We start from the raw sequence: 16,576 nt of genomic DNA on the forward strand, positions 1-16,576 counted from the left end.
ATGACTTTAAAAATTGATAAAATATTCAGAAGATCTCAGAAGGAAGAACAAAAAGTTTGATATCCCTCATTAAAGATTCCCAGTTACATCTATAGTTAACAACTTTGTATTTTATCTAGGAAAGTCAGCCAAGATTCGACTAGTCAAATCCATCCCCCTTTTCTGTGAGGGACACTTGGAAAATAGTCTAAGAGACCATTTCCTTAATACAGTTCTAAAATACAGATCTCTAACTTCGCAAGTAAATATGGGTCTGGCATACATTAATAAGTTGCCAAAGATGTGGGAATTTGTCAACTGTCTCGAGTTGCTAAAGTTCTGCCTACACTGGATGAGAATGGAAACACTACAGAGCTCGTGTAAGTTGTTATGCAAACACCGATTTTCTAAACAGCCTACAGGCTATTAAGTATATCCAGATATAATATAAATGTGCACACTAGTTTAATGATTTTATTCTCCTTTATGTATGCCTCCTCTAAGACTGGCATTTGAACACAAGCCCCCAAAGAAGATGAAGAACTCTCTTTCCCATACGTCGAGATAAGACAGTATATGGTTAGAAGTCAGGTGGGCTATAGTGCTTCATTTCATGTGACTGTTGAAGATGAGGTGATACCGGGAACAGCTCAAAAGGGCCTTTCACAAGTCTCCCACATTTTTCTGTCTCTGCCTTTTTTCTTCCCTCTTACAAATTGACGTTAAAGAGAATAGAAAGAAATGACGCTGATTCTACTCTTTTTCTTTGTTTATTTTTGTGGAAGAAGTAGACAACCCCAGTTCTTCTTTGAGTCAAAACTGTCAGTTGTCAGTTAACCTCAGGAATCAACCCTATGCTTCTACATCAGGAATATTGAGATCTAGAGATCTACCCTGCTTAGCTAAAGGGAACTAAAAGTAAGCAAAACCAAAACACGGGCATGAACTCTTCGGATCAAGTTCGCCAACGATTACTTATATTTTACTTTTCAACCATTTATTCCGCCCCGGGGGGGGGGGGGGGGCGCAGTGCTGGACATACCCAGAGGCACAACTGTTCAAACTTTAGACAAGAAGACTGAAGAGCACAGACAGCATTTGGCCATCTATTTAACAGGAAGGTGACTCCTGAATGAGAGGGAAAAGACATTTGGACCATAGCGTGAAGAACAGTGAGTTTCTTGTCTACAGTGTTTTGAACTCAGCTCAGACAACTTTTGTGACCACTTAAGAGTTTTAAACCGGCGAGATGCTTAAGGAAAACTGTTCCAGCCAAGCGTGGCCTGAGAGGGAGAAGGAGATTGGAGAGGGAAGAGCGCTGAGAAGGAAAGACAGAGGTACGAAAAACTGCAGCGACTATAAAGAAAAAAGTAGGCCAACGATTTCAGCTGCTGTCAGGGATAATAGGCTCTAAATAGACTTAAAGTTTACCATCGTCGGGGCCCAAACCTGGGACTTCTGGAGTTGGGCATGGTTACAAATTTGCATTGTGGCTCGAGGCTCAGAAACAACCTCAAACCCCGACAACAACACGCCTAGAGCGCCGCAGCCTTCCGCTGGCCCTCGGTACCGCAGGGGCCTCCGCTCCCCCTCGCCCCGCCTCCAACCTCCTCGCCCCGCCTCCGGTCCCCGCGCCTGCGCAGTTCCCTCGCTCCGCCCCGCCCCTGCCGGAGCCGCCGCCGGAGAGGAGCAGGGGGAGGACGGTGGCCCGCGAGGCTCGAGCAGACAACGCGGCGGCGATGTCCGCGAGCCAGGCGAGCGCCGCGGCGGTAGCGGCGGGGCCTCGCGCGTGGCTGGGCGGCCTGGGCTGCGGCCTCCCCGCGGGTCCTTGGAAGCGGGCGCGCGGCTGGCGCGGGAGCAGAGGCGGAGGCCCCGGCGCGTCCTTCTGCCCCGCAGCCTGAGCCCGGGCGGCTGGAGGGCTCCGCTGCCCGAGGATGGGAATTCTCTTCACCCGGATCTGGAGGCTGTTCAATCACCAGGGTGAGGCTGGGCCGGGCGGGGAGGTCTCGGTTCTTGTCAGGCGGGAGGGTCACCTTTGTCTCCCGGGACCTGGGAGAGGTTCCTCCCGCCATACACCCATTGCTCCGATTTGATCGCGAGCGCAAAAGGTGCCCTGCCCCACGCCAGGGGCCCAGCGCGCGGCCTGACCTGCCTCCATCCCGGTCGCCAGCCGGCAGTTGTGTTTGGGCCGCACGGGCAACAGCTGGGGTTCTAGGGTGAAGACCGAGGGCCCTGACCCTGGCCCTGGAGGCGCCACCGAGCCCACGGTTTGCAGAATGCGGAAAACTGGAACTGGTGCTGGACTCGCCTGGTTCGCGTCGGGCGGCTGGCTTTGGGGGGAGGGGAGGGGAGACCCTCGCTGCAGAATAGTGATGGAGTCTCCCCTTTGCGCCGTTCGTCTCTGTGGTAAAGGTCAAGCCTAAGGTCGTTTACCTTCTTGGGTTATTAGGGGTGGTGGGGTTTTTTTTTGATCCTTGTTAAAGTGTTTGGCTCAAAGCTTTTAAAAGCCTGCCTCGGGAGACATTCGTTAGCATTAGGTAACTAGCAGGTTACTGGTTGAGTTCGCTTAAACGCAGACATTTGCCACGGAAAGCATAAGGGATTTACAAAAAAAATTACAAAATGGGTGTGTGACACTGGAGAGACTATGGTTCTAACAGAACTACATAGTTACTAAAATGACATGTACTGCTTTTTAAAAAAAAAAAAAAAGCTCTACTTGCAGTTCATTACATCTGTCAACCACGTACTGTTTTTCTCTTGTATAACCTGGTAGCATTATCGCACCCCCACTTTTCCCAGTTAAAACTTAATAAACAGTGGTGCCTACTATTTAGACGGAGCTGATCTCTGATATGCTCCTCCTCCGGGATAGAGCTGGCTTTATGAGACTTGTAATCCCTAGTGGACTCTGCTTTTTAAATAATAATTAAAAAAATACTTTAGATAACGGTACTAAATGAAGTGGAAGGCAATAAAGAGAAAAAAACTGTTGCTGTGACTTAAAATATGAATTAGAACTTTAAAAGAAACCCAGCTGGTTGCAAGTGATAAAAGGAATGCATTGGTTCAGTACAGATCTTATAATCTGTTTTGTAGTAGTGTTTACTCAGTGTTTGAAAATTAACAAGAGAGTTAATAGAGTTCAGTTTCTCGAAAATTACCAGTCCATATAGTGAAATCGTGAAGAAATGATTTGTTAAGTGGTTTGTTCCCAGCACAGTAGCCTCACAGAATTCACTGTCGAAGACACTTGTTGGTATTTTTGGACCCGTGGAGAAGGGGACACATAAATTAGGTGTGTCTTTGATGTTTTATTATACAGAAGGTTCAGGACACGTTTCTATACTCTCTTCACGGAGACTTGTAGAAAGAGGCTTTGGGTAATTGCAGAGTTTGATATATTGATGAATGCAGAGACATAGCAGCTCTGTCTTCTCAAACAGCAGCTGCTCAGTTAAAGCTGTGATAGTGTACCAGAGGTTATTTTTAGGTGACCCACAGATTCCATAACGATTAAACATTATTCTACATATTGCAATTTATTGACATCATTTAAAAAATATTGAAGTTGGGGCTGTAGCTCAGTTGGTAGAATGCCTCCCATTTCACCACACCCATCAGAGAGATAACAGGGGGTGTGGTGGTGGGGGTCACGTAGGTTAGGATGCACATCCTTGGTTACATAGTGAAGTTAAGGCCAACCTGTGCTAACGTGAGATTCTGTCTCTAAATAAATAAATAAATTTGTAAGTAATTATTTCCCTGGAAAAGAGGAAGCAGAGTCAAGTGGCTTCTATCAGACAATTGGGAAAGGAAACAAAGAAATGTGTTAATGCTTGTTGATCTTTTTAAGAAGCCAGTGACAACTTTTCTGTTTTCTCTTTTCTCCCTGTTGACTGAGTTGTGAGTCTTTAGTTTAGATTTAGGTTTGCCAACAATGACTTTGCACCTCTAGAAGAGCTTATTATCAGTGTTTGTTTAAATACCTTTTTAAGCAGTGGTGGCGCACACCTTTAATCCCAGCACTTGGGAGGCAGAGGCAGGCAGATTTCTGAGTTTGGGGCCAGCCTGGTCTACAGAGTGAGTTCCAGGACAGCCAGGGCTACACAGAGAAACCCTATCTCGAAAAACCAAATAAATAAGTAAATATCTTTTTGGCTCCTCTTTGGGTGTAGAACAGCAGTTCTCACCCTGTGGGTCTCGATCTCTAAGACCATGGGAAAACGGTGATTTTTTTACTGTTCATAACAGTAGCAAATTACAGTTATGAAGTAGCAACAGAATAACTCTATGGTTGAGGGGATCACCACAACATGAGGAACTATGTTAAATAGTCTACTCATTTGGAAGGTTGAGAACCACTGCTCTGAATGTTGGGAATAAGGCGGAGAATGAAACAGACAAATCTCCTTGCCTTTATGAAGCATCCGTTATAGTCTAGGGCAGCAAAAAAGAAACCCAGCCTGTCTCTAGAGATGACTTAGCAGCTGGTAATTCTAGTGGCTTTTGGGACACTAGGTTTCAGGTGTTTCACCCAGGTTGGTTAATCTGCCTCAGTTTTGTTACTTCCAGAAACTTTTTTTTACAGTTGCACATTAGGGCTTTATTTATTTAAAATGGTAGGCCTGGGATGTTAAACAAGGATCTCTAGTGCCAGTGTGTTCTCACTACCACCACCCCCAACTCACATGTGTACACTTGCGCCACACACACCCCTTTATAAAGAATGTGGTAGGTGAAGGAAGAGCCTTTCCAACACCTACATAGACTGTAAAAGGTTGTAGAGTTTCTCTCTTGACAGCCTTGCTCTTCCCTCTGCTCTTTGGCTGTTCAGAAAGGAATCAAGTTATGAATGAGTACTGGCAAAGCTGCTCGCTCTGCGTTGCTCTTGTGTTAGAGAAGCCACTTCAGTTCCTGGTCTTTTTTTCTAAGAGAGTTCAACCATGCAGGAGAGTACAGCAGGAAGGTGACTGGACATTGGACCTTGTCAGGACACTTCCTCTTAGCTCCAGGTGTACCCTGGCATTCTCTCAGTGGGTTTAGAGTGGAGCTTCCCGGAGAGACATTACAGGAGGAAATGCTTGTTCTTGATGACAGTGTGCACTCTGGACAAGCCGTTTGTAGCACATGCACCTTTACCCTTAGTACCTGAGGCTTGCGTGGCATAGTGATTACTTTTATCTTCTCACCAGTACCTCCTTCTAATCGGTACTAGATATTTTCTTTGTTAAACTTCCCAACCTCAAGTTACTGTGTGATTTCTGCCTCCTAATGGGTCTCTGATTTTCATCTTTGTTTCTCATTTTTTTTTCCTCCCCCAGCAATTTCTTAAAAGCAAGTCTTTGTTACTGAAGCTTTAGCTTGAGCAGGTGTGTCTGAGCTTTTGATGTTGGGACACAACTTGTCATCTACAACATCCATGCTCAAAATTGCATGGTCAAATTTTACCAAAAAAAAAAAAAAGAATCAATAACTTCATAGTATTTTAAATAAGTTAATGGCTTTTATGCTAGGTCACATCATAGATTGACATGCCTGCCAGACCCAGACTTGGTAAGGCTAAGTAATAATTTGGGTATGAGATGATGGTGGTGTTTGTGTAATACATAGAGATAGAAGGTCTTTAAATGACAGTTACCTTTCATTTTTTTGATTAATTTACCAAGTGGTAGTCAGATACTCTTAGACAACCAGTGGACTAATAGGCTGCCTGGGTGTGTCAAAGAAAATGAAAGAGGAAGGAACCATGGACAAGAAGTGCTTTTCTGACAAAGCAGTATTGATTGATAAGGTAGAGCCCAGGTCAAACTCTGAATCCCAGCAGAGAATAATGATGTGTTGTTTGGACTTTTCTGAGTGCAGGAGTATTGTAGGAAAGGCCCTCTAAATGAAGTCATACAAAACAGTCATTGCAATGATTCACAAGTGTCATGGAGTTGGAATGGCCAAAGTCTGATTGACATATGTCCTTGGTAACATTACCTCCTAATATGCTGTATTGTATGTTCCGTGGAGTATTTGTCTTGAAGCTTACTGTAACACGGAATTCTAGCACTGCAGATATACATTCTCTATAAAGTGTTGCTATGTCTGGTAATGAGGAGTGCAGAGTGCACAAACCATAAAGGTGTGCGGGCAGGAGTTGATTTAGTATTAGAACACGTGTGATGATCTAATTCTACATCAGGAATAAACTGGCTTGTAACTATTGCATTGACACCTTTATCTTTTAACTTCTTACACACACAACTCTGTCTTAATGTTACAGTTCTCAATGTTACAATTCTCATTATGACTCATACGCCCTGTGTTTGATTTAGGAAGCCACCAAAATGGTCATTGATACTTTCTTGTAAGCACATTCCCCTCTAGTGGTTGGAAGTGAATTCGGTTTGTGGACATGAGGCTGTGTGAGGGAGTGAGCCACTGGATTACAGACTCTTCCCCAGGTTAAACTTTGCATATCCACGCAACACACGCACACGCACAGCCTGTGGCTCTTCGGAGAGTTTCTTAAGTTTTGCACATGCTTGACATAAGTTTCTGTTTTTTTTTTTCTTTCTTGAAGAATGTCATGATTGCCTTTTATGTTATAATAGCTTAGATTCCCTTTTTTGGTATTTTAGTAGTCTCAGTTGGGCTGTGTATTTATGTATTTGGTGGTGGTGTAGGACTTGATTAATTTTGTAAAGTTAAACAGAAGAGCAGTGTCACCAGAGTGGAAAATGCTACTAGCAACATTAAATGGAAAGTCGGTGGATAATCTGGAGACGAGGTCTGTGGACAGCTGTCCGGATTTAATGGGCAGCCAAGAAAGGAATTAGGAGCTTAGGATTAAGACATTTTACCCTTTGTCACACTCATCCCTTCTCACCTTGTTCCCAGTGATGTAACCTCCGTTTTCCTATCTGTTTTACCAGCAGGGACATAGAAGGACATGTGGCCTTCAAGGCTTCTAACTTCCAGTATCCCAGTGCCTTTCCTGCTCTCTTTCACCCAACCCTAACTTTTCCCTGTTAGGACTTCCCTCATGCCCAGTCCTGTGGATCATCAAATAATGGCTCTCTTTACGAGCTAAATTTATTTTCTAGCTGGCTATTTTTCCATCTTGGATAGTCTTACCTGTTAAAAACTTTACACCATGCCTCCAGATACAGGATTGGACAGTGTATCACCCACCATATGCTCCCGCCCCTGGGTTTTGTTGTTGTTTTTCTAGATACTCTATCCTTTCTTGAGCTTGTATCCTGAGAAAATGAAATTTTTGTGGTGTGAGCCTCTTCTCCTCTGCCTTACTTTAGCATCTGTTGCTGCACAGTGGTTTTGCTCAGTATGCTGGCTTGGCCAGGAGCAATCCCTCCCATGTAGCCAGATGTGACACACACCCCTCCATGCTTTCTTAGAAGCTAAGAAAAAACAGTGGTTTTAGAATCAGGACATAAATCCTTGAAGGCATCACTAAAGATCACAAAACAAAAGCAAAAAGCGAAAACTTGTGTCCAAACTAGAGGAAGGGTTTAACATGAAAGGTATTATTTTAGAAACCAGATAGATTTCCTGCCAAAGCTCAATTTAGAATGTCATTGGAAAGAAGAGGGTTTTGTTGTTGTTGTTGTTGTTTGTTGTTGTTTTAATGATTATTACAAAGAGCCATGCCCTATTTAACAGTAAGCTGGCATTCATTTCAGCTATCTTTTCCCTGGTGACCAAGATGGTTCCAAGGAACCCTCTTTAAAAACTCAGGTTCATCTTTAGAGGCAAAAGGATTTATCACCACTGAGAATGTTAGCGTGGCTCTGGAAGCAAGAGTGACAAAAGCATTTGAAAAGTCATAGCGCTGAAACAGTGCCTGCTATAGCTTCCGTACGCGATCAAACAGATACTGTGTTAATCATCTGTGGGCACATTGTTCGCACACACATGCGTGCTTAAGTCATCGTTTATATCATTTGCCATATATTCTTGTACTTTGTATTACTTTTAGACTGGTCCTGTTTAGTTTGTAATGTTTCATGAATACCATTCCTGCCAGGCAGTGGTGGCACATGCCTTTAATCCCAGCACTTGGGAGGCAGAGGCAGGTGAATTTCTGAGTTCGAGGCCAGCCTGGTCTACGGAGTGAGTTCCAGGACAGCCAGGGTTACACAGAGAAACCCTGTCTTGGGGGGAGGGGGGGGAGAACACTATTCCTTTCATTGATGATTATAAATGTGTTTTGTTTCTGATTATTAGAAGTCTTTCTAAATTTTGACCTGTAGCTAATCATGATAGTACAAAATGTATTCCTTCAAGTTAGAATTAAGCAGATATTTTAGAAAGACTAGTTAGTTTGTTTTAAAAGTGAGCCTCACACTGTAACCTTTGCTATATAAACTATGCTAGCCTCTACCTCACCTGCCTCTGCCTCTGAAATGATGTGATTAAAGTATGCCACCACACCCAGTCCAAGGAGGCTTTAACTTAAAATCAGTATTCAACTAGGGAATTTTCTTTTTGCTTCAATACCTTTGTAGATGCTTGTAGTAACAGAACTGAAGAAAGCATACATCAACAAATTGGGAATGCATACATTTGCAAGTAAAATTAGAAAGGCCCAGTTGTGCTAGTTAGAAACTTACCTGGAAAAAGGCTTCCTTTCCTAGCTTAAGAACTCAGTTATCTAGTTCTGATGCAGACGTGGCCCCACTGTGAAGTACATTCATGGTTATGAAGCCTGTAACACTTGCTTGGGTTAGAATCCCACATTTCTCAAGAGTTTTTTGATTTTAACACTAAAAATAAACATAAATATGTAATTATATATTAATATACACATAAATGTGTTTGTGTATGTGTGTGTATATATGTGTGTCTATACACATATATATACATATATATATTGTGTGTGTGCATATATATCCATAATACAGCTGTTGGGTTGGTAGTGAATGTAGCTTGTAAGTGTTAAGCCAGGGTTAGGGAGCCTGTACTGTCAGCCAGTTGAGTTTGTTTTGTTCTTTGAAATGTGTCTTACCACATTGCCTGGTCCAGCCTGGAACTTGTGATCTTCCTGTTCACTTCTCAAGTGTTTGGAAGCACAGCCATGGCCACCATCCCTGGCTTGTCAAGCTTCTTCGAAACATGTGCCTTTATTGTGCTTGCTGGTATTCTTCTGTGTGTGACTCTCTCTGAAATTGTGAACTCGGGATAGTAGCAGGATTGAATTTGCAGACTCATGAGATAAATTTACGGTTACCGGTGGAACAAACTCTTCTTTTTCTACTTCTTTTTCACACTTTGCATGAACATACGTAAGAGATGCCTTCACTTCCACACATTGAACTTTAGTAACTTAAGTCATTTGTAGTTGTTGTGACTACATTTGGGGATCCTTTGCTGAGCATAGACTTTCTTAGGCCTAGAAAGAGAGGGTGCTTCTGACTGCCTGGAGAGATGGTTGGAAAGATGAGAGGTGTCCTTGTAGAATGAGGAGAGGCAAAGAGAGTGAGCTGAACAGCACACTCCTTGCTTATTGGAGTATTCTTTTGAGAATAGAAGCCTTTAAGAAGGCTAAAAAGTGTTATATGCTGACTTATACCACAGAAACAAAAAAAGATTCAAGTATGGGATCTCTGTGTGTGTTGTAAGTCTCTGCTGGTTTTTATTTCAGAGCACAAAGTTATCATTGTTGGGCTGGACAATGCTGGGAAGACTACCATCCTTTACCAGTTGTAAGTATTAACTGCTTAAAATTTAATTTTGTTGTTTCTAGTTATTCTTTGTGCTTTTGTGGTATTTGATCGATGAAATCAATGAAAAGTTAAGTGGATCCAAGCAGACTAACCATAAGCCAGGAGCCCAGGAACTGTCTGTGCTGAGCTAGAAATTTGCACGACACCAGGCATGCTCATTGTTTTGCTTTGATCCTCTTGTTTTTATAAAACAAGATAATATTTGTTTATACACTTGCCCGAATGATCTGTAATATTTTAAAACCATTATTTATTTGAGCTCTTTTATATCTTTAGCTGAATCATTGTGTGAGCTCCAAAACAAGGGCACTTGGGTCTGAGTACATTCCTTGATGTAAGAGTTGGTGAGATAAGCTAGCTTCCTCACTAATTTTGTAAACCTCTCCCCTCCTAGTTCCATGAATGAAGTTGTACATACATCTCCTACAATAGGAAGCAATGTGGAAGAGATTGTGGTTAATAATACACGTTTCCTGATGTGGGATATTGGCGGCCAAGAATCCCTTCGTTCTTCCTGGAACACTTACTATACTAACACAGAGGTAACATTCTTAATGCTAGTGCTTACATGGGTTTCTGAGTCCTTGAGAAGCATTTGCATTTGAGTCATAACAGTCTTTAACAATGGGGCAGCATTTTGATTTTAGAATGTGAGCATAGTAGTCTTCCATCTCTTGTTTCCAATCTTGACTCAGTTCATCATTGAGTCTCTGCAGCGAGAGTTGATGGGTGATCAGTCGGGTGGTTTGATCCAGTAGTTACTCTTAAATGACTTGCATTTCATGATTTCTGATTGCATTCTTTCTTGCTGTTTATATGTGTCTACATGGGAGAAATCCCAGCTAAGTGAAAAGGACTCTTCTGTGGTTTGAGTCCTAGCCAGTTTTTGCCATGTATTTTCTTTTATGTAGTGTAGTTGCAGTTGAAGAACTCTTTTAATTATAAGGCATTTTAAACATAGTCATATGGTTTTATTTACATGTTATGTTCCAAGAGAAAATTTCAAACCTATGACATTTAAATTCATCATCTATGCCTATAAGTTGAAAGATTGCATCAGTTGTTTTTTAGTGTGTATTATAAGGCCTTAAAATACTCTGCACATATATGTGTAAGGCTGATAGTTAAATCATTAATGATACTACCAAGTGTCTCTCATGGCCTGGTCCCAGCACTCCATTTGCATTTCATCATGTGTTTGGAGGAATTATATGTATGGCTTATAAAGGTCTATGTCAAGCATGAATACACAATGCTGCAGGCATTAAATTGTGTCAGCCTGGAAAAGGGTTTATTCAAATGTCATCTAATAGAATGAGTATCACAATGCTAAGAAATACTATATACAGGGATATAGACCTATTAGTATTCATACAGTAGTTTCGAAAAGAAGAAAATGTTCTATTTTGGTTAGAGTGTTAGCATAATATTCTTTTCTTTTGTTTTTTCTTAAAAATTAGTAAATGTATTTGAATTAGAAATGAGTCAGGCCCTTACGCTTTAAAGCAAGAATACTAAGTATCCCTGGTTCTCTTTCCATACCATATTTATGTTTTAATATTAGTGTCATGTAATTAAATACATAAGTACCTTATAAATTTTCAGATACTAAATTCTGTAAGTCACTAATGATGTTTTTGATAATTATTTTAGTTTGTAATAGTTGTTGTGGACAGCACAGACAGAGAAAGAATTTCTGTAACTAGAGAAGAGCTCTACAAAATGCTAGCCCACGAGGTAAGTCTGCTTTTGGTAGTAAGTGAGAATGAGCATCCTATCACCTCTTAGTGTTTCTCACAAGGAATATTTCAATGTAAAAAATTATCTGTTGGTCATACCTGCTTGTCATTCATGTTTTGGGGTTTTCATATTTCCTAAATTTGAAGTGTGTGTGGAAATGGGAGAAAGATTTCACAGATAATCATAGACTGGTATTTAGCTTAAAAATCTAATTTAGAGGTTTCACTGGGCAAAAGAATTTCTGCCAGGTAGCTTTCTTTTTACATTTTAGGCAGAGTATTCATACAGAGGATTATTGTTTGACAGGCACATCACAAGTACCTGGCATATAATAGTTTTTGAGTGTTCTGTGTTATCAGACTAATATTTAAACCTAGTTGCTCTTAGGGTTTTTTTCTCCCATCTTTTTTTTTTTTTTAAATCCCTTTTACCAAATGAAATTATATGACTAGCTTATAATTATAAGTCCTTCAAAATACCCCTAGTCACAGTATTCAAAGTTTAAATAAATTAGGACTATGTATATACACACTGGTAGAGTGCTTGCCTGGATGGCTAGCCTCAAACTCACAGAGATACATTTATTTGCCTCTACCTTCAAGTACCTAAGATGTGGACCACCATACACAGCTAGAGACTTTGAGTCTCTACAACACATTCCCTGTTGCCAAAAAGAAATCCCCCCATGGCTTACTGAAGCTGACAGAAACAGTAATCTGTCAACATGCAAAGCATTTAAAAGGCAGGCAACTTGACAGGACCATTGCATTCATTTAAGAAAATAGTAGCAGTGGCCTCCTTTCTGAGGCTTGTGGCCGTCTTTGCCATTGGCTTTTGTCTGGTTTACAACACTAGTGAGTTATGTCCTATAGACTAGTCCTTACATCCAGTTATAAAACAGGCTGTACCCATAAAAGTCATGCCACTGTTGTACCAGTAGTCACACATTTTCTTTGGGATGATAGAACTGTAGTCCACAGGCCATACCAGATTGCTGGTGACAGTTCTTCCCCTAGTAGCCCACAAGATACCTTCTAGCACTATGAAAACCATCCACTAGGAAGGGATTAACAGTGCTTGATATCTCCATATCCTGTAGCCAAAGCATGCATTGGCTTCGACATTACGGACTCTACCTAGTTCTGTCATGCATAAAAGTGATATACCTTTATAGTTTGTGGCCTTCAGGGCCTCCCTAGCTGACAAGTCATTGAGAGGTTGCCTACCTCTAATATTGGGATTTTTGCCAACAGCTTAGAAGTGTCTACCCAATTCACACAGTGTTCTGGTTTCTTTTCCTGTTCATGTAATAAAATTACTCTGACAAAAGCAGCTTAAGACAGAATAGGTTTGTTTCAGCTTTTTATTCCAGAAGGATATAGTCAATCATAGTGAGGAAAACACAGCAGCAGGCAGGAACAAGAGGCTGGCTGATCACATGACACCCAGATTTAAGAAGTAGAGAATACCAGTGGGAAGTGGGCTTTGTCATACAGTTTAAAGGCCTACCCCTGGTAGTTTAGTTCCTCCACTGAGGCTCTGTTTGTGAAGTTCTGTCACCTTCTCAAGCAGCATCACTACTTGGGAACCAAGAGTTCACATACATGAGCCTTTGGTGGTCATTTCATATTCAGACCACAACATACAGAATATTGTGTTTAAAAATGTAGCCTTTAGTGTTCTTGGTGCTTTTATACATCTGTAGAACAAGTACTAGCTTTGTGTAATAAAATATTTGTACAAATCACAGGTGGGACTCTCTGAAAAACTACTATAGTAAGTACCAGTTAATGGCTGAAGGGATACTAAAAAGAAACATTAGCAGATATAGTACAGCACAAAAGATCTCATCATGCCTGTCAGTTTTGTTGTCAAAAGAGCAGTGTTGGAAACAGCATATCTGAATGGGAGACATTGCCCTTTAGTGTTCCACAATCCAAAACATTTACCATGAGCCATTCTACTTCCTTGCCCTGTGTTATTGTGCTACTTCAAGGCTGCTCCATATTTCGTTAACACCAGCAGTCTTAACCAGACTGCCTTGCACTGCTCAACTTGTCTCATGCCCAAGTTGGGAGTGCCATACTTGCCTGCTATGTCTAGCACTGGAGTCAGCTTCTTGGTTCTGATATACTCTAGCCCATCGTTGTGCCTTTGCTTTTATTTCAGCCAAATTTGACTGCTGAAAAGATTCCATGCTAGGCAGTCTCCAATCCCAGTGCGCTTTTTTATATATACACACTGGAGCTATAATTGCCTATTCCAAGTCAAGCTTGTCACTTGACTCTTTTATCACTTAAGTCTTCTGTTACAAAGGCAGTATTGGCATATGGCAGATGAGCACGTGTCTACATTTGCTGCTGTTCGCTTGACTAAACTGACAGATACGTTAGACACTTTGTTTGTCTGTGCTAGACATTGGACACAGGGCATCACACATCCCTGTCAAGCACTCTGTTGATGAGCTATCTCCCAAGTTTTTAAAATCATGTGTTTTTTTGCCAGGGTTTTGTTAAGCTACTCAGACTGGCCATATACATGTAGTCAGCATGTTTCAGCCTCCAGGTAGTTGTGAGACTATGGGCCTGCACTACCAGGCCTGGATATTTTACATTTTTATATGTGTAGTTTTCTTAGTATATTTAGAATATTTAAATTAGCTTGTGAACAAAAGGTTACCATTGTTTATCTTAAATTTTCATAGCTTACAAATTAATTAAATTTAATAAATAGCCTTTAATCCAATATGCTTTCTGTTACTGTCATAATATTGTATTTAGTCTTGAGGTTATGTAATAAAAAGCAGATTCTCTATTCAGATAAAATACCATTTTAGGGTTGCTGTTTGTTGTTGTTATTATTTTCAGTAATTAAGAACTTCATGATGCCAGTCTGATATCTGTGAGATTCTCACAAAAAACTCCAAAGGAAGTGTGGGTTTTGAGATCTAGAAAAAATTTACAGCTTTAGTTTAAAGACTCTTTCTATTTATTTATTTTTATTGTTGTGTTTGGTGTGGTGTGCATGCGAGTGTTCACATGCTGTGGAGGCCCAGCGTTGATGTTGAGTGTCTTCTTAGATTTACCTCTGCTATTTATCTAGGCAGTCACTAGCTGAACTTGGAGCTCTCTGTTTTGGTATGCCTGGCTTTGCAGCTTTCTCTCGGGCGTCCTCGTCTCCACCTCCTTCACACACTAGGATTAGAGGCCAGCCACATATCCATCGCTTTGACTCAGTTCTGGAGTTTGGAACTCTGATATTCATGCTTGCTAACACAGCAGATATTTTACTTGCAGAGCCATCTCTCTGTGAGACTGTTAATAACAGTTGGTTTGTATAGTCCCAGTTTAGGGGCTTCTTTATATTTTATTACTACAAATGATAGGTTTAAATTATTTATAAATGGTACAGTGTATATTCCTAACTTGAACCAAATACCTGTATCAGAATTTTATATCTTGAGTATGTCATCATTAGCAAGCCTGGCCTGTATAAAAGAGTTCAGCCTACACTACAAGAGATATCAAAACCTCTAAAATGATAACATAGATATTAAATCCCATGAAATATCTGTCTGCTTACTAACTCAGTCACATACCACCTTTCAATAATAGTCCATTTTCATTTAAGACAGCATAATATATCACTAATAATTACTGAGTATGTTCAATTCATGATCTAGCTCTTCAGTTTTCATTTTATGTTTAGATTGTTTTCAGACCAAACAATGTCTGAAACTAATTAAATATAAAATCTTAAAACTGTTACCCATCTACCTGAGTTCTTGTCTATTTTTATGGAATCCTGCAGAGGGCACTCTAGGTCATTCTTGATTATGCATAAAACACTTTGCGAAACATTAACCATAAAGGAAATTTACATTCTTACACCAGAAGAATCAAGTCCCCAAATGTGTAAGAGTAATCTGTGTGGAACAGCATCATTTAGTGTCCACCGCAGATGGTATCTTTAAGCACATTAACAGATTATTAATGCTGAGATGGCCTTTTTAAATGGATATAGGCTTATAATTCCAGCATAGGAAAGCAGAGGCAGGGGGATCTCTAAGTCTGAAACCAGCATGATCTGTGTAGCAAGTTCTAGAACGGCCAAAGCTAAATTATTAGACCCTGTCTCAAAAAACTAACAGATCTAGGAAAAGAAACATAGCATCTCTGTGTAGCCTTAGAAACTATGAAAAATTTAGTTTTTCCAGTGGTTTTTTTCTTAGGGTGGGGGAGAACAGAATTTTGGGAGTTTTATGCAATTATATCATACATTAGTATTTGTGTGTGTGTGTGTGTGTGTGTGTGTGTGTGTGTGTGTGTGTGTGTGTGTATGTGTGTGCACGTGCACACACACACAGTGTTTCCAAACTGAGAATTTAGCCCATTGTGTCATGTCATAGATTTCGTTTCTTTCTTGTGCGCTTAGATGACACCAACTGCACGCATTGTTGGAGACTTGCAGTATGGTCATTTTCTGAAGAAGTTCCTTTTCTTATGGACTCCTGGTTGTGAATGGTTTGCTCAGGAGATTGGAGGAAAAGGGATGGTGCATACAGAAAAACCATTGGAACAATGTTGAGATAAGACTGTCCCAAACTGTCCAGAGTAGACAGCTTGCTAATGGGAGTATTTAAGCCGTGAGTGATGGTGTACACCTAAAATTCTAGCACTCCAGACTTCAAGGGGAGAAGATAATGAGTTCAAGGTCAGCCTGTGCTACATAGCAAGGCCTCAGAAACCATACACAACTGACGTCTATTATAGTATATAGTAATTAATGTTAATAAAGCCAAAAAGGTAATGTGGAAACATAAATAAGGGCAACATCTTGGTACAGTAGTAAAGGATGACTATTAGCAGCCATTAAAGTTTTTGGTTTTTAATTGGTTTAGTAGATATTTCTTATGCTTGAAAATATGATTAAATGTAAGCACTTAGGGCCATAAAACGTATCATTTAAGACTAAACAGTTGGTGCTGAGAATCTTGCAGATAGCTCAGTTAATAGTGTTTACTGTTCAAGCATGTAAACCCGAGTCTGATCCCCAGCACATACTTACGTTACAAAGGAGCACAAGAGCATACGCCTCTAATTCCAGTGCTGGGCGGGGGGGGG

The 16,576-nt window shown here is 40.8% G+C and overlaps 1 protein-coding gene across 1 annotated transcript in view; it reads left to right on the forward strand.

Annotated features, from left to right (window-relative positions):
* The first annotated feature begins 1,674 nt into the window (after nt 1-1,674).
* Nucleotides 1,675-16,576, forward strand: part of Arl5a (ADP ribosylation factor like GTPase 5A) — a 22,936-nt gene continuing 8,034 nt past the window's right edge. Inside the window, exons 1-4 of the mRNA XM_028769239.1 lie at nt 1,675-1,959; nt 9,632-9,692; nt 10,108-10,255; nt 11,367-11,450. Of these exons, the coding sequence (XP_028625072.1) occupies nt 1,914-1,959; nt 9,632-9,692; nt 10,108-10,255; nt 11,367-11,450 (339 nt within the window). The 5' untranslated portion in view covers nt 1,675-1,913. The remainder of the gene's footprint in view (nt 1,960-9,631; nt 9,693-10,107; nt 10,256-11,366; nt 11,451-16,576) is intronic.

The sequence above is a fragment of the Grammomys surdaster genome, unplaced genomic scaffold, assembly GCF_004785775.1.
Source record: "Grammomys surdaster isolate TR1022 unplaced genomic scaffold, NIH_TR_1.0 191, whole genome shotgun sequence".
NCBI classification, from domain to species: domain Eukaryota; kingdom Metazoa; phylum Chordata; class Mammalia; order Rodentia; family Muridae; genus Grammomys; species Grammomys surdaster.